Source organism: Pimephales promelas, chromosome 21, assembly GCF_988280905.1.
Source record: "Pimephales promelas chromosome 21, fPimPro1.hap1.1, whole genome shotgun sequence".
In the NCBI taxonomy this organism is placed as follows: domain Eukaryota; kingdom Metazoa; phylum Chordata; class Actinopteri; order Cypriniformes; family Leuciscidae; genus Pimephales; species Pimephales promelas.
Window position 1 is genome coordinate 2792378 of NC_142789.1, and position 26463 is coordinate 2818840.

The 26463-nt window shown below is 35.8% G+C and overlaps 2 protein-coding genes across 6 annotated transcripts; one reads left to right on the plus strand and one right to left on the minus strand.

Moving 5' to 3' along the window:
• The first annotated feature begins 186 nt into the window (after nucleotides 1–186).
• On the plus strand, nucleotides 187–4004 carry LOC120473434 (uncharacterized). 2 transcript variants are annotated; one of them, XM_039663298.2, is made up of 6 exons: nucleotides 187–326; nucleotides 518–558; nucleotides 1580–1755; nucleotides 1878–1991; nucleotides 2199–2395; nucleotides 3298–4004. In XM_039663298.2, the coding sequence occupies exons 3-6, from the start codon at nucleotides 1644–1646 to the stop codon at nucleotides 3469–3471; spliced, it is 597 nt and encodes a 198-aa protein (XP_039519232.2). In that variant the 5' UTR covers nucleotides 187–326; nucleotides 518–558; nucleotides 1580–1643; the 3' UTR covers nucleotides 3472–4004. The 2 variants fall into 2 exon arrangements, with proteins under 2 accessions (XP_039519232.2, XP_039519235.2); XM_039663301.2 differs by lacking the exon at nucleotides 518–558 and having other exon boundaries at nucleotides 201–326.
• A 1862-nt stretch (nucleotides 4005–5866) lies between these two features.
• On the minus strand, nucleotides 5867–24906 carry nab2 (NGFI-A binding protein 2 (EGR1 binding protein 2)). 4 transcript variants are annotated; one of them, XM_039663390.2, is made up of 8 exons: nucleotides 24796–24906; nucleotides 24257–24712; nucleotides 19903–20810; nucleotides 17084–17217; nucleotides 13885–13948; nucleotides 11378–11486; nucleotides 10958–11143; nucleotides 5867–6652 (listed from the first exon to the last, which is right to left on the minus strand). In XM_039663390.2, exons 3-8 carry the CDS (start codon nucleotides 20806–20808, stop codon nucleotides 6573–6575), a joined length of 1479 nt encoding a protein of 492 aa, XP_039519324.2. In that variant the 5' UTR covers nucleotides 20809–20810; nucleotides 24257–24712; nucleotides 24796–24906; the 3' UTR covers nucleotides 5867–6572. The 4 variants fall into 4 exon arrangements, with proteins under 4 accessions (XP_039519324.2, XP_088981218.1, XP_088981217.1 ...); XM_089125092.1 differs by adding an exon at nucleotides 10357–10411 and having other exon boundaries at nucleotides 24257–24847; XM_089125091.1 differs by having other exon boundaries at nucleotides 24257–24846.
• Between the last annotated feature and the right edge of the window lie 1557 nt (nucleotides 24907–26463).

Below are 26463 nucleotides of genomic sequence, written 5' to 3' on the forward strand. Positions count from 1 at the left end.
TGAATAATAATTTTATGTATAAATCATACTAACATTATAAGTGTACCACAAGAAACATCATAAAACAATGCAGTTCATTAAGACAAATATACACTAGTTGCCCACTTAAATACACAGACACTAACACTACTCCCATGATCCAGTGTGATGCAGTTAATGCACTGATTCTGTGCTTGCTGGGTCACTTTAACTGACCCGGGAGGAGGCACTGCTCGAGTTCCTGTTTTTGATTTCCTGATTAGCCAACTTACTGCTTTCTTCAATTTGTAAAGTTTTCGCTGGACTGCATACGGACTCCTCATCGCACGGTCATCAGAGTGACAAACGTAAAAAAAATATATATATATATCTTTCATTGTATCGAGTTGATTACGAATGTCTTGATATTAGTAAACACGTAGATTTTGTAACGTTAAAGATAGCCTATTACGCAAATATGTTCTTCCTCTTTATACTTTCATTCTGTGGCCACATCAATCAATGCAATGTAGAAACGTGTTGCTATTGTTTGCTACAGATTTATTCTTGAACATCTGGTCGGTGGTGGTACAAACAAAGGTAGGCTGCTGTATTTGTTGTGCTCTCGGTTGACACTGTGGTTTAAGTAGCTTGAGGAACACTGCGCGGATGATTATGATGGTTTGAGGTTTACCCATTGTTGTTAACCTAGCTAGCTATCGGTTAACTGAAATGTCCAACAAGGAAAATGTCACCTCAGTCAGAAAATTTCGACTTCGAAGCTGTCCGCACCTCTGTAAAGCCATCTGATTCTATCGCTGACAACAAAGTTGTTCTCACCCTTACAGGTTGTAGACAAGTTTTTAAATGTCAAGTCAAGAGGGCTAAAATATTCAGATGTTATAATTTTCTGACCGCACCCAGCTGTCTCCTCTCTATTTCCCGATGGTAAAATAAACCGCAACTTTTTTGTGGCACCAGAAACCTGTAATCTGTTGTGTTTACTTCCCTGTTTGTCGAAGCAATATTCTGTTTTAAAGGAGTAGTTCACTTAAAAAAAACGTTTGCTGATAATTTACTCACCCCCATGTCATCCAAGATGTCTATGTCTTTCTTTCTTCAGTCGAAAACTAATTATGGTTTTTGATGAAAACATTCCAGCATTTTTCTCCATATAATGGACTTCAATGGGAACCAAACAGTTCAAGGTCCAAAAAACAGTTTGAGTGCAAACTGTTCAAACGGCTTTACAGACGTCTCCTCTAAAGACGATTCCAGACGATGAATAAGGGTCTTATCAAGCGAAACGATCGGTCATTAAAAAAAACAAAACAAAGTTTAAGTTTTATAAGCTCAAATGCACGCCTTGCTCTGTTCTGTGTGACTCTCTTGTTCAAACTCATTCATCAAAATGAACGGATCTTTTCCAGAGTCAACTCATTTTTGGATGTTACTTTTATATGCACTGCGTTTTTATTGTTAAATATTGCTGCCATTAAAAATCTGATAAGCTGTAAATAGTCATTGAGTGAACTTGCTCCATTTTGGTACGTTGGTAGTTGTTGGGTTTTTTTAACAATGATGGAAACCTCTCTCTCTTTCTCTATTTCTTTCTATACAGAAGTGAACTGCAAACGCGAAGACTTTCCAATACGTTTTATTTTTAATTTCCTCCACTTATTAAGATGGAGGAGGCGTATACAGCGCTGTATCAGGAGTTTGTCCGTCTCCAGTCTCTCTGCTTAAAACAAGCAGCAATGCTTCAACATCTCTCTGACACTGTGATACGACAGCAAGGTCAAAGGACTCAAATAAACTACCAGTTTTCAGTACTTCATGTATTATTAATATCTAAATGTATTAAATGATCGTAGAGACTATAAAAAAATGATTTAAATGACACTTATGTTCACTTTCAGAGTCGGCCAACCAGTGCCAGTGTACAGCGAACAAGACGGGACACCGACCCCATCCTGCAGAATCCCATGAATCTCGGAGACATCCCACTGAAACACGCATACTGAACCCTCAAAGTACAGGATTCTCATAATGAAAGTTATTCTTCATTGAAAGTTTAAAACTCTACACTGATGTAGAATTTGTTTCTTGGCACAAATTTACAAGCAATTTCTGAGTGAAAGTTGTCAGTGGACCGTTGTTATGCAGTATGTTTTTTTTGTCATTTGTCTCTTACTTTTTATACGTTTTTTCATTCTGCCGTCTATTTGTTTGTTTTTCAGCTGCTTATGATCTCAGTCACATTGATAGAGGACTAGACCAACTGCATCTTAACCTGGGCATGTCTGATCAGAAACAAGGTAGCCACGATAATGTGGTTTTCCATAATCCCGTAAAGACGGTGGATAACAGTGCCTGGGATGACCTGAGGAAAGTTGAGCAACATTATTATGCCAACCAGACTTCACAACGGCTGCGGGTTTGTATCATACCTGTTTTTAGTTAGCTTTGGTTCACTCCGGTTTTTACTTTGTTTTAAGCTCCTAAATTATGTCTAGTCCTTCTGACCACACCTCCTGCTAAACTTATTTCTACACTTAAAAAAACCTTGAAAGCCTTCTGTCAGAGGCTTCATATATAGTAACAGTGGTCATTATGTCATATTATGGATTAGGTTTAATTTTTTTTAATGAAATTATATTAATTAAACCGCTCGTAAACTAAAACTAGACAAATATGTAAGTACCTCCAATAAAATAATTATGCAATAATTTAAAGTCCCCTTAGTTGTAGTCAATAATTTTATCCCTTAAAACTAATCTTTGATCACCAAAAGGACACATTTAAATGTTTTTTCCTTGAAAAAAAAAAGTCTTCATGCCTTAAGGTTATTAAGAAATTAAGGTTTTTGATGAAAACATTCCAGGATTTTTCTCCATATAATGGACTTCAATGGGAACCAAACGGTTCAAGGTCCAAAAGACAGTTTCAGTGCAAACTGCAAACTATTCAAAGGGCTTTAAACGATTCTAGACGATGAATAAGCGTCTTATCAAGCGAAACGATCGCTCATTTAAAAAAAAAAAGTTTAAGTTTGGTCACAAATGGTCGCCTTGCTCTGTTCTGTGATGTGTGTTCGTGACTCTCCTGTTCGAACTCGTTCATCAAAATGAACGAATCTTTTCCCCGAGTCAATTTGTTGCATCAACCAAATGACATGAAACAAGATTTGTTCACTTTGATATAAGAGTCAGCAAAAGTTTTTTTAAAAGTGAACTACTCCTTTAACGCTCACAAGGACTAGACTAAGGATGACACAGCCATCCGTTTGAGTAGTTTACAATCTGATGTGTGTGAAAAGAGTGTTTGTGTGTCCCACAGAGGCCCTGGTCATCCTCCTTTCTGGACAGCGAGTTGGTCAGTCAAGCCGGAGGGCTGTTCATGTCTGGAGTGACGCTGCAGTCGCAGGTGTGCGAGTTCTGTCACGCTGTGTTTCCGGGACACACAAGCACCCGTGGAGAGTTTCTGCGTCACCTCACCACACACATGACCTGAAGAAAAGCAGTGCTGGGAATCAAATTCACACAAAAAATGTGGATTTTGAAACTAGTTTTGGTCAGTGATGGTCAAGATTTCTTTTTATTAAATTATAATGCGTACAAAGCTGTAGTGTAAACACACAATGGCCTGGTTAGCTTTTATTAACGTGCTTTAAAAACATTACTGGTGTGAATCTTGAGATAAAATGATGGCATATTTTAAGGTAAATCAGAGCAATTTGCTTTCGGTTAAAACAGCTCAAACATTCATTTTAGTCTGGGACTAGTTTAAGCCTTGTCTGTGAATCTGGGGAAATATGAAAGCAGGAAGAACAGCAAAAATATTACACATACACTTAATTGTTTATCATGTTATGACTATGACTCATCTCCTGTCCAAATTATTTGGTGTTTGTTTTGTACAAATAGAAATGTATCATTATTTTGTTTTAAATTATTTCTTGTTTTACCCAAATGCTGTATTTTCATTACTCTATAGCGCATTATACTGCTGTCTATCAAGTAAAGATTAAATGCACTATAAAATGATGTTTTGTGGGGCATTAATGGATCATACCAACAGGCATGGATGCTGTATAACCTCATTAGATTATCATTATGTTCAGGCTACATGTAAATCAGTGTATCCCTGCTAACAAGGAATGTCCTCAAAAGTTCGGCTAACGTTATGGGAAGGTTCTCTCAAAATTCTAAAGAAACGTTCTTCCAGTAACAATAATAGAACATTCATTCAAAGTTATCTCTTGTCTTTAATTATGTTCTCAAAATGTTATTATCAAAAACGTTATTTATATATCATTAATGGAACGCTTTTTTCCCTGAAACATTCGTCTAACATTTTGAAATGTTACTACTTGTTTGAGAACATTAAAAAACATTCAAAAGTAATGTTATCATTATGTTTGCAAAATGGAACGTTACCTTAACATTTGTATAAACGTTATATTGGAATCGTTGGTGTTTCTGACGCCACAAACTACCTTGTAACCAATCAGATCAACGTGTGATCTTCAAGCAGTGGATCTCTGCGCTGAGTGAGTGGAGGCGGGGCTCATTTGCATATTCATAGAACCGCGTATACTAAATGAGGCAAGGGTATTGAGTTAAACTAAAGCTATTTTAAGGCATGACAATTATTTTTCAAGAAAAAAATGTTCAAATAAAATGATTGTCTACATTCTCTGACAAAACAACGTTTGGACCATTTAGATAAAATTCAGAATCATAACTTAAAGGATTAGTTCACTTTTAAAAAACTTTTGCTGATAATTTACTCACCCCCATGTCATCCAAGATGTCCATGTCTTTCTTTCTTTAGTCGAAAAGAAATTAAGGTTTTTGATGAAAACATTCCAGTATTTTTCTCCATATAATGGCACCAAACGTTTCAAGGTCCAAATGAGAGTTTCAGTGCAGCTTCAAATGGTTTTAAACGACACCAGACGATGAATAAGGGTCTTATCTAGCGAAACGATCGCTCATTTCAAAAATGAAATAACATTTTTATGAGCACAAATCAAGTGCTCGCCTTGCTCTGTTCTGTGATGCGCGTTTGTGAGTCGTGACTCTCCTGTTCGAACTCGTTCATCAAAATGAACAAATCTTTAGAGTCATTTGGTTCTTTTAACGAACGAAATGATTCGAAAAAAAATTGTTCATTTTAATCAACGAGTTCGAACGGGAGAGTCACGAACGCGCAAAAGTTTTTTTTTTTTTTTTTAAGTGAACTAATCCTTTAACGGCAACGTTAGTAAAATGTACGTGGAACTTTTTTTGTGACCTGGGATGATCATTTCCATTAAGGTATAATTGAATAAAGATGATTACTTGACATGACAAAATTATTTAGTTTTGTATACATCTTGCCATTACTTTTTATTATGCGTTGCTTTAAACCAACACACATGACCAGTTTATCCAGTACGCATGGATCTGTTTGGGTTTCTATACTCTTTCAAATATCTTTTGTATAAAGAAATTATGCAGATTATGTGGGTAATTGAATGATGACAGAATTTAAATGTTTGCCTTTGCCTTCAATCACTGGTCTTTACAAGCACATTTAATGAGTGAATAAAGAAACAATTAAGACAAGTTTCCAAAACACTCCCCCATCTGTGAGATTGATGATGATGATGATCGGGCCAGTGAATCACAGGCATCATCTGTCTGGGTTTGCTGAGATGAGACGGGGCGAGTGGGTGGTGGATCAGTGTGTCAGAAATGAGACCAAAACCACAAAATTCTTTATACATTTTCATACTCACTGCTCTTTACACAAAAAGCAGCATAGGGGAAAAAAAGTGAAAATATCAGCAATATATTGCATATTGTAAAACAAAGTTTCTATATTTGCACACTATTAGCAAGTAACAGTCTCAAGACATAAAACAGAAACATCACAATATAATTTATTGAGGAATTAAAAAATAAATACTCTGTCATTAAAGAGGCCACAGATATATTTCTAATACAGGAGCTGTGATGCACATATTCATTATAGCCATTCATACAGTGAAAATACTATTCTTCCCATGATTCATTTACATATTGTATTGTTGTAACCTTGAAAGTACTTAAATATGAGCATTTAAATATAGCAGTTGATATATTAATATTCACCGCGTCAGTATAAGTAAATAGTGTCAGGGAGTCAGTTTCATATTTCACCCGCTGTACATAGGCCTAATGAAGTGTTTGAGCAGTTTATATAAAGTGTATTCTAGCATTGTGATTGGATTAAATGAACACGCACCTCATGAACTCTTCACTCTTATTGAAACCTACATCAAACAAGAAGCATGCCACTTATCCTCATAACTAATGGTTCGGTAATGGATAAAAATTAGCACCATTGTCTGTCAAGTCAAAACATCCTGACCAAGGAAATGAAATGGATTTGTAACATATTTGTTGTTTGCGCTAACCTTGGTCTGCTTCGAATTTCATTTGCAAAAACACAACTTTACGTCTTTATATGTTCTAATAGAACACAAGGTTCTAAAATACCGAACAGAACTAATGAACGTAGCGAACCGCACACCATGGCTGATGATATCCGACCTGAGTTCAACACAGAGACTGGCAGGATATCGGTTATGGGTCGTCTTTGGTGTTCGCTGGACTGATGCTTCTGTTACTCGATCCTCTCCTCTCGGACACCTTCTCCTCCATCTCTGCGAGAATATAAACAAAGTTACGTTAAATTTGAGTCATTTTTGACCATCAACAGGGTTGAGAGCACAATTACAGTACTTTACAGCATCACATGTCAATTGTTATATGCGTGCTCACACTGACACTCTTAAAGGTTTCAATGACTTAACTTGGATGAGCAAACTGCCTTTGAAAGTGATGCATTCCTATTGAAAACCACCAGAAAGACAGTTGATTGTCCCGCACACTGATTTAAAGAGTTATCGAGTCTACTGAGAGAGTTTGTATCACTGGGTTTCTCATTGCATTTCTACTTATTATCATTATTATTATTAACGTGATAATGCTTTTAGACAAGTGGATACCTGATTGATTAAAGGAGTAGTTCACTTTAAAAAAAAACTTTTGCTGATAATTTACTCACCCCCATGTCATCCAAGATGTCCATGTCTTTCTTTCTTCAGTCGAAAAGAAATTAAGGTTTTTGATGAAAACATTACAGGATTTTTCTCCATATAATGGACTTCAATGGGAACCAAACGGTTCAAGGTCCAAATGAGAGTTTCAGTGCAAACTGAAAACTGTTCAAAGGGCTTTAAACAATTTCAGACGATGAATAAGGGTCTTATCAAGCGAAATGATCACTCATTTAAAAAATAAAGTTTTAGTTTTATAAGCTTTAATGGTTGCCTTGCTCTGTTCTGTGATGCGCGTTCGTGACACTCCATGTTCGAACTAGTTCATCAAAATGAACAAATCTTTTTCTTTAATTTCAATTTGTTAATTTCATTCGTTGAATGAACCAAATGACACGAAAAAAGATTCGTTCATTTTGATGAACGAGTTCGAACAGGAGAGTCGCACAGAACAGAGCAAGGCGAGCATTTGAGCTTATAAAACTTAAACATTGTTATTTATTTATTAAATGAGCGATCGTTTCGCTTGATAAGACCCTTATTCATCGTCTGGAATCGTTTAAAGCCCTTTGAACAGTTTGCAGTTTGCACTGAAACTGTCTTTTGGACCTTGAACCGTTTGGTTCCCATTGAAGTCCATTAAATGGAGAAAATCCTGGAAAGTTTTCATCAAAAACCTTAATTTCTTTTCGACTGAAGAAAGAATGAAATGGACATCTTGGATGACATGGGGGTGAGTAAATTATCAGTAAAAGTTTTTTTTTTTAAAAGTGAACTACTCCTTTAAACTACTAAAAGCTCCATCTAATTTAAAACCGGATACATTCGATTATTATTATTATTTGTCCACTAGTTGCTTGTTGTTCAAACTGAAAACGTTCAAATCATCTTATTGCACAAGCATAAAACTTAATAAAAGCTCACTGAAATTAAACCTAGAGACCAGATATAATAAAGATCTCTTGATTTAGGTGAGAATCAAATTACACTCAATCGCTGTTTTGATGCAGCACAGCATTCAAGTACATTTTCTCTTATCTTTGCAGGAATCTAATAGGACGATTGTACAGTGTAACATTTATCTTTAGCAACATAAAAGGAAATAGAGGGCAAAAATCGGTATTAACAGATATCTATGCAATATGTCATAACTAAACGTGCGTCATCGTTTTCAAATAGGCTACATCAAACGACAATGCCATTTTCAAATAAAAAGTGTATAAGTGTCTTAAAAAATATATTATAAGCGCCGTTTACGAGACATCGTTTTTAAACTAAAAACAAAACGTTTTATGCGTTTTGGCCGTTCATTTACGCAACAACTGCATTTTGAGCGGCTGAAAACGCGAACTTTTGAATATAAGTTTAAAATGCAAGTTTTTGAAAATGATACTGTGATCGTCTCTTTATAAACTACAAAAACACTAATTTGTGAAAACAGTGATGTTGTGCATATTATGTGTTTAGTCAATAAGACCCTATGCGCCAGAGAAACAAGCGTGCAGCCATCTTTAGTATTTTGTGTTGTCGAAGTGTTTCTTAAAGCAACATCACCAACTACTGGCTTGGCTGCAGAATACACCGTTTCCAGAACCGTGTGTATGGGGATCGTTTTGACAACGTTATCATCTGTACGCAAATAATCGCAAAGGAAAATTTTATCCATTTTTAGTACATCGTTGTCGAGTAAACGTTTTTAAACTTATCCGGATTTGTTATAAAACATTATGTTAAAAATCTTTATTTTTATGTGAAGGCAGAACAATGCTGAGGAATGTAAGTGCAGAATGATTGACAGCGCAATGAAATGAGGAACTTGCGATCTCACTTGAAGGAGAGACAAAAAAATACAAAGAAAGACTGATTAAAGCTCGTTTTTGGCCACTGAACTGAAGCACTGGTGAGTTTGCTGATTAAGAGAGAGAGAGAGAGAGAGACACTGCATCCTTTCACTGCCCACATGGGTTATTTTTACTCTGTCTCTCTGAGTCAAAGCGACGCCCTTCTCACTCCCTCCTACTCATTCACCCCCTCTTTCTCTCCATCCATCCATCCTCCACTCACACATTTTCATGAGCTTTGACGTCAGATGGGGACGAGGGGCTCCAGTTTATCACCCACACACACTTCCTGTGGCCCCCTCCGCCCAAACACATTTCTCTTCTCATTTCTCTTTTATTCTGCAGTCCCTGATGACGACGTCTGACTGAGATGTTTGCCTCTGCAAGAGCTTCTCATATTCATTGACAATCTCTGATTCAACCCATCAAAGAAGAGTAAAATTAGCCAACCGGATAAGAACAATAAATGCATTTGTCACTGTTCTTCTATAGATTCCTCTGAGACACTTCAAGGTGTGTTAGTCTCTTCACCATCATCTCTAGTAAAAACTAATTCTTTCATAGCGAACCTGCAGCCTTTAAAGGGAATTTTAGGAACACTTTACAATAAAATCTCATATGTTAACTTTAGCTAAAGGGATGGTTCACCCTGTCATTCATTTCTCACCCTCATGTCGTTCCAAACCTGTAAGACTTTCGAAATCTGAGAGTTTTCTGTCCCTCCATTGACAGCTACGCAACTACCAATTTAACACCTCAAAAAGTTCATAAAGAGATCGTAAAACCGATCCATATCAATTAGAGCCAGACCGATATATCGGCCGGCCGATATTAGGCATTTTCCAAAATATCGGTATCGGCAGTTATAATGGCCGATAAATGAATATTTAAAAAATAAAATAAAAACGGACGAAACACGCTTTAATCATCTCTCCTTGGCCTGTTATATTGGAAATGTATGTTTTATAATTTGCAGTATGATGTCATCTATTGCTAAATTATGGCTCATCATAGACTAGCTAACCACAAAGCTAGCTAATGCCACTATCATCAGTGGAAGACCGCTAACGTTAACATTAATGAGCTTGGAAACCACAACGAACTTTTTCTGCCTAAATAAAGTAATGATTACTGTAGTAGTTACAGTCCCTGCATTGTAAAATGAAAGTTATACTTGCGAGGAGTGAACATTTAGACATCGAGAAAAAGTATCAAACGTATCTTGTGCAGAAAAGTTAGCTTTTCTTTTACACGTGTGTGAAATCCAACAATATTTAACAAAAAAATTAAAAATATCGGCCGATATATCGGAATATCGGATTTTAAAACCCAAAAATATTTGTATCGGTATCAGCCTTCAAAATCCTTTATCGGTCGGGCTCTAATATCAATCGAGCGGTTTAGTCCAAATTTTCTGAAGAGATTGCTTAATTGCGTAGCGGTCTCTAAAGACGATGTCTTTACTACCTTTCTGGACCTTGAAAGTTGCAATGATGTTGCTGCCTATGGCTGGTTCAGAATCCTATAAAAAAAAAAATTTGAAAAAAAAAAATGAATTTGTGAGTGAACTAACCCTATCCCTGAATAAAATAGATATGGCTCTGACTTAAAGGGATACTCCACCTTTTTTTCATATTAAACTGTTATTCCCTTAACTAAGACGAGTTGATGGATACCTCAGTCGTCTCAATGCGTGCACTCAATCGCTCTGGCGCGCGAGACACTTTGATCGTGCTGAACTAGACCAAACACCTCCACGTTTCCCCTATTTAAATTTAGTTACACGAGTAGTGCAACTCAACCTAGGACGGTGACACAAAATAAAACGTTGCGTTTTTCTAAGCGTGTAAAGTGGATATCTATATTGTATGGCGGAATACCACAGCAAGTGTTTGGGAGCACTTTGAGTTAATTAACAGCTTATATACGTTTTACCTGTTGAAGTAGATATACCGTCAGATGATTATCTACCTATTATCTATCGTTTTGGCAATTTAAGTTTCAAACTATGTTTTGTTTGATGAAAATGAAAAGTGTGCTTTATGTTATAAAACATCACAGAATTCACCTGAAATCGGTCTCTTTTCTGACCCTAGGCTGACTTTGCTTGCGTGGTCACGTGACACCATTCTAGCCAATCTGAGGCCCTCATCCATGAGAGTTTGCTGCATGAGCTGGCGACTCCAGGTGATGAGGCCATTGGTGTCGGTGGGGGGGTGAGGGGATGAGGACGGGTGCAACTGAGGGCTGATATCTATCAAGACACACACAATTAGACAAACATGCCTCTCAATCACATGTTACGGCAACGTTTCACTCTGACACGAGTATGAATGGACACAAGTTTGGCAAATCTTTACGTCAAAGTAACGAAGTGGCCCTGCGTGGCGTTTGCACAGAATGTGGGACAATGATGGTTTTTGGGGTTACATGTCTAGGATTTACTGACAAACATTGCAGTCAAAATAATAATAATAAAAATTCTTACCTTGTGTTAAACTATCTAGACTTTCTCCAGAGAGGCTGTTGTCGTCTGCTGTAGATCTGATGTCACTGTTGGCTACCGGGTCCTTAGACAGCCTGTCCGAATCTGTGACCTGCAACATGTTAGTATTATGTGTTTTGTAACAGTAGTTGATTTGTTTCGATATAAAATATTTCCAGTGTTGGGGAAAGTAACTTTTTTACTTTTCATTACAATTTTCTGTTACTCCCCCAAAAATAACGAATTACGTTACTTTGTTACATTTTATGTAAAGTCTGAGCACTTTGAATATTTCTTGATCCTTAGAGCGATGTACGCTATACATAAGCTTTCTTAACTCTATGGGTTATATAACACTATACAACTAAAAAGTAAAGTGTTTTGTTACTTTTGTACTTTTATCTGTTTGCGCGTATACATGAGTGCGCATGTTTCAGTGTTATGGAGAAGAGAAAGAATTTAAATTCAGTGCTTTTGAGCAAATTAAGACATTACATTACAAGTTGCATCAAAAAAGTAATCTGATTACATAATGCATGTTACAGTAACGTGTTTTGTTACTTTTGTACTTTTTATCTGTTTGTGTGTATACATGAGTGCGCATGTTTCAGTGACTACGTTAACAAAGTAAGACATTACATTAGGGATGGGCAACGATTAATCGCATCCAAAATAAAAGTTTGTGTTTATATAATATATATGTGTGTAGTGTGTATAATTAATTTGTATATATATAAATACCCACACATTCATGTATATATTTAAGAAAAATGTGTTATTAATATATCAAATAATTATATTTATATATAATACTAATTGTGAATAATTATATATATAAAATATATACATGCACATATTTCTCAAATATATATATGCACGTGTGGGTATTTATATATACAAATTAATTATACACACCACACACACATATATTATGTAAACACAAACTTTTATTTTGGATGCGATTAATCGTGATTAATCGTTGCCCATCCCTACATTACATAACTAGTTACATCGAAACAGTAATCTGATTACATAATGCATGTTACAGTAACGTGTTTTGTTACTTTTGTACTTTTTATCTGTTTGTGCGCATACATGAGTGTGCATGTTTCAGTGACTACGTTATGGAGAAGAGAATTTAAATTCAGTGCTTTTAAGCAAATTAAGACTTTACATGACTAGTTACATCAAAAAAGTAATCTGATTACATAATGTTAAAGTAATGCGTTTTGTTACTTTTGTACTTTTTATCTGCGAATATACATGAGTGCGCATGTTTCAGTGACTATGGTATGGAGAAGAGAAAGAATTTAAATTCAGTGCTTTTGAGCAAATTAAGACATTACATTACTAGTTACATCAAAAAAGTAATCTGATTACATAATGCATGTTACAGTAACGTGTTTTTTTACTTTTGTACTTTTTATCTGTTTGTGTGTATACATGAGTGCGCATGTTTCAGTGACTATGTTATGGAGAAGAGGGAGAATTTAAATTCATTGCTTTTAAACCAAAGACTAGTTACTAGTTACATCAAAAAAGTAATCTGATTACATAATGCATGTTACTCGTAATGCGTTACCCCAACACTGAATATTTCAACCTGTTTGATAGAGTTACAGATTTCGTTATAATATCAATATTACAAAAGGAGTTCAAAACTTCTTTTTGAAGTTTGACACTAGAGACCTGCACTCCCTTGGGACCCGACGCGGGACAAGATTTGATGGGCGATTGCGGGTTACGGGAGAATAAAATGATTTGCATGACTCCCTCAACATAGAAATATCTAAGAGATGAAATCAAAGCAAATAAATGGTTATTTACTGTATCTATACCACAAAAATCAACAAGAACAGCTAATATAAAGTACAGATCATTTACAGGCGCATGCCAAGCTGCCCATAACTGCAGGTTTAGGATCAGTTTTCGCCATAATAGCATATTAGCGAAACCGATTTTACAATTGATCCAGTGTATTTGCGCTCAGGAGAGCATCAAACGTTTCAATTTACGACGTTTTTTTTGCAGCGTTGAGTAATGTAGCCAATCACAGACATATCTGTTGATTTCTTAAATGCAGTGGCCAATCAGAGGTCTTTAAGTTAAAATCCCCTCACCGCTGAAAACGTTTTTGTTCAGTTCTGTACGCTTGCGAATCCTCTCATTATAACAAACTTTGTATTGCTGGGATGGTGATGTTGTGGCTCGGTGACACTTTAAACCGTCTCATGGAAATTTCATGGACGTACTGGAAAAACCTACATGCATTCGCCTTCGGGTGGGAGTGGGAGGTGGTGACATTTATTTATGATAAATCCGTCCCGCGCAGGTCTCTATGCGACACCCCATGTAAAGTAACTTTCTATCTCTCAACTGAGGAATGACTACGATCTTTATTTTCATCTCCTTAGGTATTACCTTTCTAATCATAGCTTTCTGAGCATATTTCTAGGCTTGTATACCTTTTATGCAAATGTATAAATAGACACATATCTTGATGTACTTACATCAAGCTTGATTCTCTTCTGAGCAGTACAGTCAACAGAGGGAGTACAATCATCTGAGTATGTCCTGAGATAATAATATAACAAACTTAGCTCAGATTCCCGGCTCAGAATTCAAAACAAAGTCACAGTAATGAAGTCAAACACTCAATATTCAAGGACAAACGTAGGGGGCGGATTGGCTCGCAGTCAAAATATCTCAGGAACGTTAAGCTTTTAAGTCAAATGTCAAATTACACAAACCTGTTTTTCGTCTATGAGTTGAAAGGTTCTGTCAGATGCATTTAGACTATTTTTATATATATTTAGTTAGCATGTTACCAGGTCACATAAGCAGTACATTGGGATCTGATCTTGGGATTGGCAGTTATATCCACAGTAAAAGCAAATAACTGTAAGGTAAATAGTTAAATCTTCAAATTTGTGGTTTTTATCTCAAACCGTGTAGCACCACCAACAGATAAAATTGGCACTTATGTTTTTTGCACCATGTGGTCTGAAACATAATTATTTTTTTCTTCTGATTACTGGGCTTGAGCCAAGTCAATCACAAACCAAGGATTCAATTTCTGCCCAACTTTTCTGAAAGGGAGCTCATCTTCACCAAATCCAGCTCGTATCATCTTCAAAGCTTTTTGATATAATCAAACCCCTATCATGTAATGATTCAAATAATACAGAAAGCACACTAAAAATTACAGGAGGGAATCTTCACAACGAGATCTGAGATAATGAAATAAAACTTATGTCAATACAACCAAGACCTGAGGGTTACCTGAGCAGTTTGGAGACAGCGCTACCTACTGGTCATAAAAATCGAAAGATTTTGCTTTTAACTTTGGAAAAGCTCTCCATATTCAGCACTGGAAAAATAAGAGACTATTACAGAATGATCAGTTTCTCTGGATTTACTGTTTATAGGTATGGGTTTGAATAAAATGGACATTTAAAAAAAAAAAATCTGTAAGCTAATATTATCATTAAACTAATTTATTTGCACAAAATGACAACTTGTCAAAAAAAAAAAGTAATTTTTTAAGCAACACAATACTACCGTTTTAATTTAGGAAGAGTTTGGATATCAAGATGTGGTGGAATAACCCAATCTGGGTCTTCACAATCTGTCTGATTCAGCATTATTTAAAGGGATAGTTCACCCAAAAATTTAAATTCTGTCATTAATTACTCACCTACATGTCGTTCCAAACCCCGAAAGACTTTCGCTCATCTTCTGAACACAAAAGAAGAATCTCTTATTTCATATGGATTCGTTGGTAACACTTTACAATACGGGTGCACTAATGAGCATAACGAATGCACAGATAATACTGAATTAATGTGTAACTAATGATTATCTAATCTATTCATTAAAGATTACCACATTAGAAACGAATTAAGAGTCTGTAAGGTTAATGTAGCAGTTCATACATTAATTGTTATTAATTAAATATGTAATTGTGGATTAATTCCATAATAACTCACTTAGTTTTTTTTTAACTAATAGTGTTAATTACCAGAATGAGATGACAGGTACACTAATATGCATATTACATGATTAATTACTTCATTGTTAGTTGCACAAATTCATGTGCAACTTACTACAATTACTAAATGACTAGTTAATAACGATGTGCCCCATCAAGTAAAGTCATAACATAATGATACCTTGGCTAACCATTAGCTAATGATTAATTAAAGCAGACAACTGGAAGTTGAAGTGCATAGCTTTGACTAATTGTGGTAATTAACATTAATTTACACTATTAGTTAAATTAATAGCAATTCATGTATTACTTAATCTATTACTCACATAGACTCTTGATTAGTTGCTGATGCAGCAATCATTAATTAATGGTTTAGTTCTTCATGAGTTATACATTAACTCAGTATAATCTGTGCATTAGTTAAGCATAAATTAATGCATATTACTGCACCCATATTTTAAAGTGTTACTGATTTGTTTTATGATCTCTTTATGAAATTTTTGAAGTGTCAAGTGGTACCTATCATTATAAAACGCTTAGTTCCAATCCTTGATTCTGATTGGTCAATAGCTGTGCTATATTCATTATAAAACACGGCTGACCGCTTCACCCAACGGTTCTGTGTATCACTACACAACACTGCGGTTCCTGTGTTGCGTTTATTTGAGCTTTCATGCATATTACAGACTGGAGCGTTGTTGCTGTTCACGGTCAGGGACTATTTTTTTCTAGCAGAAGGAAGGTTTATAGTGATTTTACTTCATGAAAGTTGCACGAATACATATTTTTGTACTTTAATATTTTTATTGTGTGGTAACCGTTTTATAAAAGCAATAACAACGAGCCTAACAACGCCCTTCAGCCGTTAATATTCACAATACAGCACAGCCTCTCGTACCTTATTGCTTACATGGAGGATGACCATGCACGTAAGCCCATGAAAACTCTCATATTTCATCAAAAAGATCTTCATTTGTGGTCTTGCGGGTTTGGAACAACATGAGGGTGAGTAATTAATGACCGAATTTTCATTTTTGGGAGAACGTACCCTTTACGTACCACCAAGATCATCACCGGTCCTCCACAAAATTTCATAGGAGGCTTATAGGCCTCTCGAGGTCTCTGTCAAAGCAAAGCTGAAAACTGGACTCATCAGGCTGAAAAGATGAATGAAGTCATGTAACCTGGAAGAACACCCAGTTCCTTCTGCTCTGACAATATTACCCAATCAGATTGTTTTTTCCAGCTGGAGATTGTGTAATGTGACTCCAGGTGTGGATGCAGGACCACCAGATCAAGACCCAGTCATGACCAGCCCAATCTCGAGACCTGAACCCCACTGTAAACCTCTGGAATATGATCAAGAGGAAGATGGATGGCCACAAGCAGCAAACAAAGCCAAACAATTGAACGATTTCTGAATACTTCCCTTTCCAGTATTCGAGGTCTGAAAATACTTTTTTCTTTATTTTATTCGAATTTGGGGAAAATGTTTTCAGTAGTTTACATAAAAAACCCCAAATAAGTTCATTTTACTCAAACACATACCTAAAATTGTAAATCCAGAGAAACTGATAATTTTTTCCAGAGCTGTATATGTGTGTGCATGTGTTCATCTGTATATCCGTATCTATAAAATTCAAATATATTTAACAATATATGCAACCATCAAAATGCAAAATACAAATCTTGAAGTCACGGTAAGATTCATTCCTGACCTGTGATGTTTAAATGTTGAGGTGTAGGCACATTCTCTGGCCACTTGTCGCGCTAACGAGAAGAGTTCAACTCTGCGTAACAGCAGAGCGTTGTCCCGCATGCAGAACTGAGCCGCCGCCTCATTGATGAGCATCTGAAAGTGGAAATATGAGAATCAACGCTTAGATGTTATTTTAGCGGATCATCTGAGCTCTATGAAAGTGCTTAAATCATGCAAAAAATACCATATACAAAATGCATTACACAACTGCTGTTATTTTTTTTAAGATTTACAACATCTCCTATTTTAAAATGGTCGAATTGTACAAGAATCTAGAAGTTGCAGTTATCTTTAAAATTTATCCTAAATTTACTTTAAAGGTGGAAAAACACATGCAAAGACTCGTGTGATATTAATTCTCTGACATTCACCTCCTGAATTTATGTGCTTGTTTCGTGATTTTTTATTTGTTGTTTATTGGACTTCCCTTATGTACTGCCTTGCTTACGTTGTCTTTGAGCGTACTGTTTTTTTTTTTTGTTTCTTTCTTTTTTAATCGATTTTTGTGCTTGATGGATCCCCTGTGCTTCTCTGTTCAATAAAAATATGTCCAAAAATTTGTTGAGCTTACTTAAAATTTCTTAGTAATCTGTACTGTTTGCATGCTATGCCTTCGTTACTCAGAAAAACCTTGTAAACATTACTTGACTGGTTTGAGTACCATTTCTAACTACAACTATTTCATATATATATATATATATATATATATATATATATATATATATATATATACATATTTTTTCTAAGGATTTAATTAATTGACCATTACAATTTCTTTTGCTGTCTCTTGTAAGTATAATCCCAATAATGATAGCAAATAAAATTGTAATGGTAAAATAAAGCCAAAAATAGAAAAAAAACAAAGCAATTAATTTATTCATGCCGCAATGCACTCTGGGAGTACACTTCCTCAGATCACAGACAGAATTAAGTTGACAAAACTTAAGTAAGAATAACTTGATGCAATTAGGTTATGCTTACTTAATGAAATTAAGGCAACGAGTTTGCATAATAAAATTAAGTAAACTGAACTAATTGGTTTTTACAGTATGAATCAGGATATAGTGTTCATGAATTTGGGCACTGAGACGGACGCTGGCTCACTAGACATTGGGACACTCTGTTTCATACAGACATGACAATGTCCTCATTGTTTAACATCAGAACTGGTATGATGTTATGATGAACTATGTGCCTTTCTCCTGACGTTCTGATGTTCAAAGCCTTTTTAAGGACACTGTTAGAAGGCAGCTGTCGGACTCTGAGATGGCGAACGGGAACATGTGTATCATTAACAACACATTATTAGCTGTTTGATAACGTAATCGAGCAAAAAGCTAATCATATTAATTACATTACACACATCATGTCTGAAATACCAATGTGCAGCATTTACTACAGTAAAGTTGACCGACGAGTGGATCTCTGAGTTGGTGTGAGTGAGTGGAGGCGGGGCTAATTTGCATATGCATGGCTCTGTGTATACTAAATAAAGCAAGGGTGTAGTGTTACATTCAAGCTATTTTAAGGCATGAAGACATGTTTTTTAGAGGAAAAAAAGTTTAATATGTATTTTGGTGATCAAAGTTTTAATGGATACTATTATTGTAGTGTCTATTTACGTACACTATAAGTTTACTAGCCTGTCTTCAATCTAGACTAACTCCGCCCACCAATGCCTGGTTGGGTAACACAAGATTAAAAAAGACACACGCCTTTTGAAAATCTCACTCTTCTCCCGTTTCTCATCACATATCAGACCAGAAAGGCAGTTATTTTCAATTAAAAAATAAGATGAACGAGTGTTTAATAATAAAGTATTTATCGGGTAAGGTTAGGGGTAGGTGTTCCAACAAGATGGCTATATCCGTTATTTAATAATTTTATTAAATATAATAATTTACACTATGTTAATATTGCATACATTTTTATACTAGGGTGAAAATAGTATCTGTCACTATTTTTAAAGGAGTAGTTCACTTTTAAAAAAATATTGCTGATAATTTACTCACCCCCATGTCATCCAAAATGTCCTTGTCTTTCTATCTTCAGTCGAAAAGAAATTAAGGTTTTTGATGAAAACATTCCAGGATTTTTCTCCATATAATGGACTTCAATGGGAACCAAACGGTTCAAGGTCCAAATGAGAGTGTTCAAAGAGCTTTAAACGATTCCAGACGATGAATAAGGGTCTTATCAAGCGAAAACGTTTAAGTTTTATAAGCTCAAATGCTCGCCTTGCTCTGTTCTGTGATGCACGTTCGAGACTCTCCTGTTCAAACTCGTCCATCAAAACGAACAAATCTTTTTTCGAATCATTTGGTTCGTTCAAAGAAGGAAATGAATGAATTGACTCAGAAAAAGATTTGTTCGTTTTGATGAACGAGTTCAAACAGGAGAGTCACACAGCAAGGCGAGCATTTGAGCTTATAAAACTTAAACTTTGCATATAATGGACCCCATTGAAGTCCATTATATAGAGAAAAATCCTAGAATATTTTCATCAAAAACCTTAATTTTTTTTCGACTGAAGAAAGAAAGACATGGACATCTTGGATGACATGGGGGTGAGTAAATTATCAGTACACATGGGATCTAGCAACTATTTGCACTTTTATATATAGTGTAAATATATTGATATCACTTTTTTAAATTATTGAAAAACCCACTTCAAACCGAGAGTTGCTTCAAACATAATACCTTTCAACTTAAAACTACTTCAGATGTAAAACTCCTTCAAGCTTGTTAGGCTTTTTCGACCTGTTCTCCTTCACAAACCTCATGATGGGTGAGCTGTTTCCCCTCCCTCCTCTTGGAGTCGAAGCGCCCGTAGATCAGGCTGTATTTGCGGATCTCCTCCTCTTTGCTCTTGTCATGAGGCTCCAGGTTAAAAATGTGTCCCACTGTCTTGGCCATTTTCTTATTGAGTCTCAAAAGCGTCTTCAGCTCGGTCTGATCGGCTTGAGGCATGGTCCTCAGAAGCCGATCGACGCTGTCCTCCACGGCTTTAATGGTCTCGGTGTCCAGCTGACCTCCAGGCCACGGCGAGACCACAGAAGAGGAAGAGGAGGAGGAAGAGTTAGGCGTCGGAGGACCCAGAAGACGCGAGTGGCAAGCGAAAGGCAGAGAGGGGACGGGCTGGTCTTCATCTAACTCACCGGCTCCGTACACTTCAGGGCTGAGCCAGTGAGGGTCCATGGGGGACAGTTTTTCTCTGTACAGAAGGTCTGGAGGAACAGGAGAAGCCTGTGAACAGGGACTCCTCGGACTGTTATCTCTGAGCGGCGTCAGGCAAGAGCCCACCTCGTCTCTTTCACACGGAGAGCCCGGCTGACCGTTGCTTAAAGATTTTCTCGCACCCATAACCGAGCCAGCAGAACCGGTGCCGTCGATCCTGAGGAGAGGGACTCCACTGGGAGCCACACTGGTGGCCAGTGGTTGGTTGAACAGCGCTGGGTTCGACGCCCAGTCGCGCAGGGCTTTCTGCAAGCGTCGCACGTGAAGGGGTTTTGTGGCCATGCCTACTAGTGCCATGATCTCGAGAAACTCCTCTTCGCCAGCCTCGCACAGCTGCTGGACATCATCTCCTCCCTGCTGGATGAAGGTCTCGTAGTACATCAGCAGGTTTGCTCTCTGTAAAACTCGGTAGAGCTGCAACTCGCCCAGCGTCCGGGGAAGTGACATGACTGCAACAGGAGTCCCACAAAGCATGTCATTAGTACCACACTATATATGGGAACACTTTACAGTATAGTTCACATCACATTAATTAAAAATGAGCAATGCTTCTTCAGGATTTATGAGCCTTTGTTAATACTAATTTCAACATTTACTTATTAACTTACTAATTTCAACATTTACTTATTATTTCAACAATTACTTATTCAACGTTATTAAAATCAAAGGTTGGGTTTGTTAACGTTAGTTAAAGGGATACTCCACTTTTTTTGGAAATAGGCTCATTTTACAACTCCCCCAGAGTTAAACAGTTGGGTTTTACCGTTTTTGAATCCATTCAGCCGATTTTCTGATATTTAGAAGAATATCAGTAACCAGACAGTTTCTGGTCTCATTGAATATATACAGTACTATGGAAATCAATGAGACCAGAAACTGTCTGGTTACTGATATTCTTCTAAATATCAGAAAATCGGCTGAATGGATTCGAAAACGGTAAAACTCGACTGTTTAACTCTGGGGGAGTTGTAAAATGAGCCTATTTCCAAAAAAAAGGGGAGTGTCCCTTTAATGCACTGTGTGAACTAACATGAACGATCAATGAACAGCTGGATTTTTATTAATAAATAACAAATGTATTACTCAATGTTAATTCATGTTAGTAAATACATTAACTAATGTTAACTAATGAACTTTATTGTAAAGTGTTACCGTATGTATATAGCCTATACAAAAAAATGTAGAATTACAGTAAGATGCTAGTAAATTTCACAAATAATTACAGAGAAATGGCAAGAAACACATTGATTTACACATTCAATTTTGATGTAGTCAGTAGAAAGACTATAATAGTACTGGTAACACTTTACAATAAGGTTCATTTATTAAATATTAATGTATTAACTAGCATGAACTAACCATGAGCAATACACTTGTTACTGTTTTTGTTAATCTTTGTTAACGTTAGTTAATACAAATCCAGCTGTTCATTGTTTGTTCATGTTAGTTCACAGTGCATTAACAAACAAGATTTTAATAAAGTATTAGTAAATGTTGAAATTAACATTAACAAAGATTAACAAATGTGTGACCGTATATATATACAAAAAAATTAGTATTACAGTAAGATGCTAGTAAATTTCACAAATAAGAGAAATGGCAAGTTACACATTGATTTACACATTCAATTTTGATGTAGAAAGACTATAATAGTACTGGTAACACTTTACAATAAGGTTCATTTATTAAATATTAATGTATTAACTAGCATGAACTAACCATGAGCAATACACTTGTTACTGTTTTTGTTAATCTTTGTTAACGTTAGTTAATACAAATCCAGCTGTTCATTGTTTGTTCATGTTAGTACACAGTGCATTAATAAAGTATTAGTAAATGTTGTAATTAACATTAACAATGATTAACAAATGCGTGACCATATATATATATATATACAATTTTTTTTTTAGAATTACAGTAAGATGCTAGTAAATTTCACAAATAAGAGAAATGACAAGTTACACATTGATTTACACATTGCATTTTGATGTAGAAAGACTATAATAGTACTTTCTTGTAAAACATGGAAATTAACAGTTTTTTGTGCAAATTGCAGTAAATGGTAAAACTCTTTGCACTACTAATTATTATAATTTCGACAATAACAATAAAAAGTTTGCAATACAAATCAGCTTAACAGCTTTTTGGCCGTGCACAAGCTCAGTAAAATATAAACGTGGCTTTAGGAAAATTGTGATAAATGAAATCCTGGGAGTGAACATGGTATAACTGTTGTGTGCACAGGAAATATGATTACATCCTTACATTACATCTTTCATGCAATGTTAGCTAAATAATACAGTTTTATAGATATTGTTCCGGTCACCTCACAACAGCAGTAGAAAGTGTTTGTTTAAATTATGAATCTGAATCTTGTCGTTTCTGAACAGACTTCACATTCCTGCTCCCTTGATTATATAAAATGTCTATTTAGTTTATCAGTGGAGCTAACAATGAGCTCATTGAATTAATTATTTAAGTTGAGAAAAAAATGAATCAGACATATAGAAAATGTAGCATTGGTGTAAGTTTATTCAGATTTTACATCATCTGAACTTAAGTCTTGGCAGGATGTCTTCATAAGAGGCTGGATCATAACTAGAGCTATTTTTTATTTCAGTCCAATTTCAGTGCAGTCAAATGTCCTTCTGCTCCTCCCACAGTATAATATGGAGACTCTTATAGATAAAGGTTCATTTATAGGCATCTATGGTCCCATTCCACAACAGGTTCTTCATAGTGGAAAAATTCTTTAGATTATTAAAAAGGATCTTCACACTTAAGACGGGTTCACACTGTACGATTTTGTATGGAAGCTTGTTTCCGCTACTGAATAAAAAAAAAAATAATAATAATTGCTACTTTTTATCTCACAATTGCGAGATATGAAGTATTGCGGGATATTCGATGAAGTCAGAATTGTGAAAAGTCGCAATTCTGAGAAACTTTTTTTCTCACAATGGCGAGTTTACATCTCGAAATTCTGACATCTTTTCTTTTCCTTCGTTCATCTTCGGAAAACGAATTAAGATATTTTTGATGAAATCTGACAGGATTCTGAACCAGCCATGGGTAGCAACATCACTGCAACTTTCAAGGTCAAGAAAGGTAGTAAAGACATTGTTAAAATAGTTCATGTGACTACAGTGGATCATCCTTAATGTTATGAAGCGACAAGAATATTTTTTGTGCGCAAAAAACAAACATTCTGACGTATAACCCGTAGACGCTGCAATATATTTACAATGCACCGTTCCTGAAGATGAACGAAGGTCTTTGTTACGTCCACTGGCGATTTTTAAGAGGTATGGGGACATCCGACCAATGTCAGTACAAGCAAATGAAACCAAAGCGCTAAAGGCAAACAACAACTGTTTATTTACAATAATACAGTGGGAAAATTCGCTTTGGAAAGTCATGAGGGTGAGTAATTAATGACAGAAATCCCTTTAAGTTTTTTTTTTCCATACAAAAACATTGCAACACAGTCAGTAATTACAGACTACATCTCTTTTTTTAGTTAGTTTACATAGTTAAAATTCACAAATAATGAGCATGAAGCCATTCATATCCAGCAATGGTGATGCTGAGTTTTGTTAATCCTGTGATCATTTATAATAAAGATAATACACACTTCAAAATAAAGGTTCCAAAAGGGGGGTTTCAGTGATGTCATAAAGACCATTTTTAGTTCCCCAAAGATCCTTTCAATAAGCCGATCTAAAAATAAATGGTTTTCTTAGTATGAAAAACATTTTTTAAAAAAATCTAAAGAACCCCTTTCCACTATAAAGTAGCAGTCTAAAGCTTGAATGTTAAAAGTTATTCACTGAATCAAATGCCAATAAGGAACCTTTGTTTTTAAGAGTGTAGGCTAGTTGTGTAGGCAACTCACCTTGAGAGACTTCAAGACAGGATCCAGAAGAAACTTGAGCTTCAGTAACCGAACCCAAGCGACTGAATCTAGAGATTTGCACTGCTTTCACTCAGTTCAAACTTTTCGTTCTATTTATAGACCTGTATCTTTAAGCCTCAACCAGGCAATGTATATTTGTTTGCAGTGCTTGTTAGACGTTATTCCACAGATGTGAGATTGTGCTGAAATACTCTTGAAACTCTTGTGTTGTCTAGGCTCTCTCTGCTGTGCTGGCAGGAGCGGTGAGTTAATGACGCTCTTTCGCTGCCTGTGTGGGCGCGAGAAACGCGTGGGCGGACTGCGGCACGCCATCTGACCGAATAAGAGCCTTCCTCTCCGGTCTGAGCTCGGGGGGGAGCGCCTTCCTCTCTGGCTCTCGCAGCAGGGCGTGTGGAGGGACGGGGAATCTGTCCGTTTTACAGTTTAAGCTCATGCCTGTATAAAATGGATAGGATAGGAACCTAAACAGCACTACAGAGACCAATCAATCATATTATAATAGGTAGCTGATTTAATACTTAGGCAAACATGACTGCAGTCAGTCAGCTGTGTGGAGGAGTGCCGGAGATCACCGGGTCTGTGGGCGGTGATCGTCGCTCAGTGACGCGGCTTGAGCTGCGGGAATCCCCGGCATTTGAGTCAGGCCGATCTGGCATGATGCGCGACGGGGTTTTAAAAAAGATTAGTTATTATTATTACTTTTTAAAAAATATCTAAAATTTATAAAATTGCTCGTATAACAATAGAATATTTTTATTTTGATCCATATGCAGATCAGTAAAAAAAAAAAAAAAAAAAAAATCGAATTTAGGATCCATAAACTGTTAGCTTTTTATCATTAAGATACTTGCTATTATGTTTAATTTTTAAAGAATACAGAATTGCCCATATGACGATAGAATATTTTTATTTTGTGCCATTGCTAATCAGTGTTTTGTGTGTGTGTGTGTGTGTGTGTGTGTGTGTATTTAGAATACATATACATTATTAGTTTTGAAATAAACCTTAGCAGCGAGTCAGCGACTTTATTCCAAAAACGAGTTAAACGGCTTCCTGAACAAGAACAAATGTATTATGGGACTTTATTTTACCCATGCAGAATTGATTGGATGGTTTTATTTTGCTATTGGCGTCATCAGAGAAGTCACTTCAAGAGGGAAGAGATGTTATTATTGAAGATTACGTGCAAATGATTAAAAATAAAAATAATTTAATAATAATGATTTGGTCAGATAATTCATTTATGAATAGTGCAATATTCCATAAAAAATGTAAGGATTGTCAATTGTGATGACTTCAAAACGTCAATGCATGAGTCTGTTCTGTGGGTATAGGCCGATGCAACAGAATGAAAGGTTTAAGACTGATTCGAGCCCTGTCACAGCACCACAAGCAAATTAATTACAGTAAAGATTTTTAATTTACAGCTAATGATGGCACAGACAAGGTATTGTAATAAATACATAAAATTTTTTTTTAAAAAGAAGCAATGGCTTCAGGAGAGGGCATGGCCAAAAAGCTTGTTTCCACCACATAAAACAATTTAAAAGATAATTGTGATTTTTTTTTTAATCTCACAATTATGACATTTTTCCCTCACAATTGCGAGTTCACATCTTGCAATACTGGCTTTTTTTCTGAAAAAGTTAACGGGATAGCTTAAATGGATAGTTCACCCAAAAATAACAATTGTTCGAAACCTGTATTAATTTTCTATCTATCTATCTATCTATCTATCTATCTATCTATCTATCTATCTATCTATCTATCTATCTATCTATCTATCTATCTATCTATCTATCTATCTATCTATCTATCTATCTATCTATCTATCTATCTATCTATCTATCTATCTATCTATCACTAAACATATTTTTCTTTCTGACTAATCTTCTATCTTTCTTTCTACCTAATCTTTCTTTCATTGAAACTAATCTTTCTATCTATCTATCTATTATCTATCTTTCGGACTTATTCTTTCTTTCCAACTAATCCATATCAAACTTCAAACTACTTTACTGTAAACCTTCAGACTCTCTGGTCTGGCTTTCTCAAGCCAACTTACTATAAAGTTTGTTTCATCAAACTTTTTTTCTAGTTTTCATTGATTTAGGATTTGCAGAGCTTTGGATTGTTTCCATATACACTTTGAATACAGTAAAGAGATGATTTTTTTTGTGTGCAAT

What these genes read in the sequence shown, in the direction of transcription:
- nab2 (XM_039663390.2), bottom strand. Translation starts at nt 20,808, where the DNA reads ATGTCACTTCCCCGGACGCTGGGCGAGTTGCAGCTCTACCGAGTTTTA. An exon ending in TCAACATTTAAACATCACAG is followed by an intron (nt 13,949 to 17,083) that starts GTCAGGAATGAA and finishes TTATTATCTCAG; the next exon opens with GACATACTCAGATGATTGTA. An exon ending in AGAAGAGAATCAAGCTTGAT is followed by an intron (nt 11,487 to 13,884) that starts GTAAGTACATCA and finishes AACATGTTGCAG; the next exon opens with GTCACAGATTCGGACAGGCT.
- LOC120473434 (XM_039663298.2), top strand. Translation starts at nt 1,644, where the DNA reads ATGGAGGAGGCGTATACAGCGCTGTATCAGGAGTTTGTCCGTCTCCAG. An exon ending in ACGCATACTGAACCCTCAAA is followed by an intron (nt 1,992 to 2,198) that starts GTACAGGATTCT and finishes TTTGTTTTTCAG; the next exon opens with CTGCTTATGATCTCAGTCAC. An exon ending in AGACTTCACAACGGCTGCGG is followed by an intron (nt 2,396 to 3,297) that starts GTTTGTATCATA and finishes TGTGTCCCACAG; the next exon opens with AGGCCCTGGTCATCCTCCTT.